The sequence below is a fragment of the Poecilia latipinna genome, unplaced genomic scaffold, assembly GCF_001443285.1.
Source record: "Poecilia latipinna isolate Pla-1442-1.1 unplaced genomic scaffold, P_latipinna-1.0 Scaffold390, whole genome shotgun sequence".
Lineage (NCBI taxonomy): Eukaryota > Metazoa > Chordata > Actinopteri > Cyprinodontiformes > Poeciliidae > Poecilia > Poecilia latipinna.
This window is the reverse complement of record NW_015113006.1, coordinates 236,486-241,516: the sequence shown is the minus strand read 5'-3', so window position 1 is coordinate 241,516 and position 5,031 is coordinate 236,486. Positions and strand designations below refer to the sequence as shown.

General features: G+C 44.1%; 1 protein-coding gene across 1 annotated transcript; it reads right to left on the bottom strand.

Moving 5' to 3' along the window:
* LOC106950297 (frizzled-7-A-like) lies at window positions 1–4,516 on the bottom strand. The gene has a single exon (XM_015037054.1). It carries the CDS (start codon window positions 3,672–3,674, stop codon window positions 1,980–1,982), a length of 1,695 nt encoding a protein of 564 aa, XP_014892540.1. The 5' UTR covers window positions 3,675–4,516; the 3' UTR covers window positions 1–1,979.
* Window positions 4,517–5,031: the final 515 nt, after the last annotated feature.

Genomic DNA, 5,031 nt, shown 5'->3' with positions numbered 1-5,031 from the left:
TACAAACTTTACCACTTTTATTCAAACTGTACATGTACAATGGGCTTATCTCATTTTTAAAAAAATACAAGTAAAAACAGACAAAAATGGGTATTCCCCCCCCCCCTTAAATACAATATGCATCTAAAAATCAAGAGTCTCTGTTTGCTGGCTGGTTTGCATATGTTCTGAAAACACAAAAAAACTAATTTTCCTTCTGCAAACAGAACAAACTAAACGTGTCAGTCTGGTAGCAATAACAGAATCACTTTGCTTTGTTTGGTAAAAAATGCATGAAGTGACATTTTTCTGTTGAGCAGAACTTAAGCAGGTCTTGAGGTATGTAGTACATCCATGTGAGGAGGAGAAGAAGAAGAAGAAAATGGCATGGTATATACAGACTGCCTTTAAATACAGCATGAAGTATAAAGTATGCACAATTTTAGTGAGAATATACGTAAAAAAACAACAGGGCATGTTTAGGAATTTAAATAACCACGAAGGTCAAACTGCTGACTTGCTCTCATTGTCTGAGAAAATGTGCTACGAGACGAGAAGCAGGCGGTTTCAGCTGACTCCTGACAAATCGCCACTAATATATTTGTTTAGTCTGAATGACGAAGTCACTTGTTTTAAATGCTACAAGCGTCAAGTCGACTCTGGTAATTACTTCTCCTAATCAAGATAAGACAGACATTCAACAAGAGTCGTCTCACTTTAACTAAAAGCATTTAAACTCAGGTTTAAGCCTAAAATAAGGTGTTATTCCTATACAATCCTGTATCAAAAACTAGGAAATTATCATGATTAAAAGTCAGGTACAACACAACCTTAACTTTCTGTTCTCACAATCTGGTAAACCAGTTTTTTTATTTCCTAAAAACAACCCTCTCCTCAGTAACAAGCTCTTCTATTTGACCTCCTTCTAACACAGAAACAACATGCAACTTCTCAGATTTTTAGGCTTCTGTAGAAAAAAAAACAACCCAGATAATTAAAAATAAGTAAATAAAACATCTAGAAAAAATGTTCAGTCGGCTTGCAATAATGTAACACTTCATGAAATTAAAAAAAAATAAGGCAAGTTACACCAAGCAGAACGCAGGTGCTAACTCAGAGTACAATTTTATCCTGGATAAAATAACAGAGCTCCAGAAGAACCATTTGCACTCCCATGGATTAAATCTGGATCACTGAAATGGTGCTTTGGGTGTCTTAAAGGCTTTAAAGAGGGAAAAAAAAAGCTTTTTTGATGGGTAATCCAAAAGTAGAGAGACCACACACAGAGACTAACAATGAGCCGTTGTGTCTCCAGGTTTCTGTATGCATGTGTGTGTGGCCTCTTTAAAAAAAAAAAAAAAAGCAAGATCCAGGTCAATCTGTGGTGTAACAGTCATTTTTTTTTACATTTACGATCACTGTGCAAACCAGTACATAACTTCATTCAACTTCGGAGTGAACATTCAAAACAGAAGTGAATATTCATCAGTCGGAAGATTAGAAAAAGAGGGAAATCTAGGCAGCCACTTGGCACATAAACATGATGATTAACTATTCCTCCCATTTAAAGCAGAAGAGATTGTACCCTGCAAACTCTAACATCAATTAAAGCTTTGCAGTAATTTCCCTAATGAATGAATTTTATCACATTGTTGTTCTCATACAGTCCACTGACAAACTCAAGGGTGAATAGGGAGTACATTCAAATTGTAACATAGGAATATATGTGTATATTATAAAGGGTTAAGTCTTTGCATGGCCATTTTATAGCAGTTTATGGTCCAAGAATACAAAAGCCATGATTTCTTTGACAAAATAGGGGACGGGGGAGTAAGTGAGTATATTGGAAGGTTGTCCAACTTCCTTAAAGGTGTTGTGTGCTGCTGTCACAACAGTAAAACACTATAACTCAGTTCTTAAAAAAAAAAGAAGAAAAAAAATATCCAACCAGGATTAATGAAATGAAAGCTTTTGACCTCATTTTCGCGCATGTTTCGCCTTCACACCGTCGTCTCTCCGTGGTTCCCGTTGCTGAGACGCTTGTAGAAACTCCGCCAGGACTGGAGGGTCTTCCCGGACCAGACCCAGAAACCGGAAGTGATCCCGACGATCATGGTCATCAGATATTTGATCATGAACACGGTGAAGTCCGGGGTCATGGGGGCGAAGTTGTGGACCGGGCAGGGGACGGCGAAGCGCTTGCAGGTATGCATGTGCCAGGTGCGTTCCCACTGCTCCCTGAAGGCCTGCTCGTAGAAATAACAGGCGATCACGATGGTGGCCGGAACCGTGTAGAGCACGCTGAACACCCCAATCCGAACCATCAGCTTCTCCAGCTTCTCCGTTTTGGTGCCGTCGTGTTTCATGATGGTGCGGATCCGGAACAGCGACACGAAGCCAGCCAACAGAAAGGACGTGCCGATGAAGAGGTAGACGAACAGCGGCGCTAGTACGAAACCGCGTAAGGCGTCCACGTTGAAGATCCCCACGAAGCACACTCCGGTCAGGACGTCTCCGTCCACCTGGCCCATTGCAAGGATCGTTATGGTTTTGATGGCCGGGACGGCCCACGCGGCCAGGTGGAAGTACTGGGAGTTGGCCTCTATCGCCTCGTGGCCCCATTTCATTCCGGCGGAGAGGAACCAAGTCAGGGACAAGATGACCCACCAGATGGAGCTGGCCATGCCGAAGAAGTAGAGCACCATGAACAGGATGGTGCAGCCCTCCTTTTTGGTACCCTGAGCCACAGTCCTGTAGGCCTCCCCCTTGAATTTATCCACGCACACCACCTTGTCCTCCAGAAAGAACCCAGCGGCGTAGGCCACGGCCACCATGAAGTAGCAGCCGGACAGGAAGATGATGGGCCGCTCCGGGTACCTGAACCTCCTCATGTCCACTAAATAGGTGAGCACCGTGAACAGGGTGCTCACGCAGCACAGTATGGACCAGATCCCGACCCAAAGTCTGCCAAATTTCACCTCGTCTTCTCGAAAATACATGATCCCGCTGGGTTTCGTGGGTTCGCAGGGGGCGCCGCAGTCTCTGACCCCCATGAATTTGTAGCCCAGGTAGGGCGGCACCTCCAGCTGTAGGGGGCAGGAGAACTGGTTGGGCGAATTGGGCTGCGGGATCCGAGGGTGCTGTGGAGGGGTCACGGGTTCGGATGCATGGGGAGACGAGGAGGAAGACGGGCTGCCGGGTTCCGATGTGTTCTGTCCCACGCAGATCTCCCCGGCTCCGTGGACGGGGAAAGCCTCGCAACGGAGGCGGTCCGGCCACTGGAAGCCGAATTTATTCATCAGGGCTTCACAACCCTGCCGTGCCCGCTCACACAGCGACCGACACGGCGGGATGGCCTGCTCCAGCACGGTGCACACCGGGGCGTACATGGAGCACAGGAAGAACTTGAGATCCGCGGAGCACTGGACCTTCACCAGCGGGTAGAACTGGTGCACCTCCAGCCCGGCGTCCTCCTGGTTGGTGTGGCCCAGGAGGTTCGGCATGATGGTCTGGTTGTAGGCGATATCGGTGCAGAGCGGGATGGAGATGGGCTGGCAAAAACCGTGCTCCGGGACGGATATCCCACTTTCGCTGTTGTGATGCTGAGCAGAAGAAGTGGGTGAGAGAGAAATCCCGCACAGCAGCCACATGATCCGCAGCAGCGCGGAGCCAGCGGTGAACCTGGCCGCCGCCATAGCTGGAGAGGAGGAGGAGGGGGTGGGATAGAAAAACTTTGATCCAAGTAGAGAGACTTAAAAACGTCCGAAAACGGTGAAAAATCCACGATAAATGTCGACAGCTCTAACTTTTAGTCCACTTTGTTTGAGTTTCAGCGGCTTGTGTCGACTTTTCACTTGCAGTTTACGAAGATAAATCCAAGTAAAACGTTCGTCGTGTCATGACTTCTTAATGTTCTTTGTAAGTGACTCCAAGCAGTCCACTCTTCACTCACACTCCGTGGAAAACTGCACTTCAACTCACGTCTACTTAAAAAAATCTAAATAAAACCACCCCAGCGCGTTCAGCTGCTACTCAGTCCAAAATCCAGACTCAGAAACGGGTAGTATTTCCAGGGCTTTTCGTCTAAACTTCACGCCGAGCGTCGGCTCACATGCTGGGCGGTTGGAAGTCCAGAGGCTCGCTCCCCTCTCTCCGCAAGGATTCCGCCGGTTTCAAGGCGCCCATTCCATTCACTAGACCCCCCCTTCTCTAGCACTAAGCGCGGGCCGCCTTGAAACCGAAACCGCGCTTCAGCCAATCAGAGCGTTTGTTTTCCTACAGGACTCGATGTTGATTGGTGTTCATTTCCCCACCGCAGGAAAGTATGTTACAGTAATTACATTACACCAGAGACTTTTTAAAACCCAAACAATTAAGTTTTCTAGTGGGATCTTTGCTCGTTTTAATTAAATCCTTATCTTTCGTCTTGGTACAACTAGTATATGTTACCCCTTTGATGTCCTAAAAAAAAAAAAGATTTGTGGTCGAAGACTGAATGGCATATTTTGATAATTCGTTTCTGTCATTAGAACTCATGAAAAAAGAGTTTATTAGATTATTTTTCTAAAATAAAAAATATATATACATAAAGCGACAAACTACAAAAAAAACAGTTTTCCATTTTGTTAATAGAAGAGTACTACAAGTTTTAATTTGGTCTAAATATAATTTTTCAACTATAACACTGAAGAGAACTGTAAAGGACAAATTTTTAAAATTTCTAACTGTGAAACCATTGAAGGAAACCTTTCTAATTTGCATTTAATTCCCCCCACAACTGTATCTAAAAAGTTTTTATCCAGCATATTTATTAACTACAAAACAATTTTTAAAAAATGTTGTTTAAAAATGGATTTGTTGTAAATTTTGCTTGTGAACCTGATGTTGAAAATACTCTCCCCTAATATAACCTCTATAGACAAAAACATTTCATGGTGAAACATAGTTTGAGGTAGGTGTTCAGCATATTGGGATAGTTTCTCTTTTTAATTATGAAAGAAAATAAGTCAAAAGAAATTAAATTTTAATTTATGATCATCCATTTTTTTGACC

Bases quoted from the DNA above. Each gene is read 5' to 3' on its own strand.
- LOC106950297 (XM_015037054.1), bottom strand. From the start codon at position 3,674: ATGGCGGCGGCCAGGTTCACCGCTGGCTCCGCGCTGCTGCGGATCATG.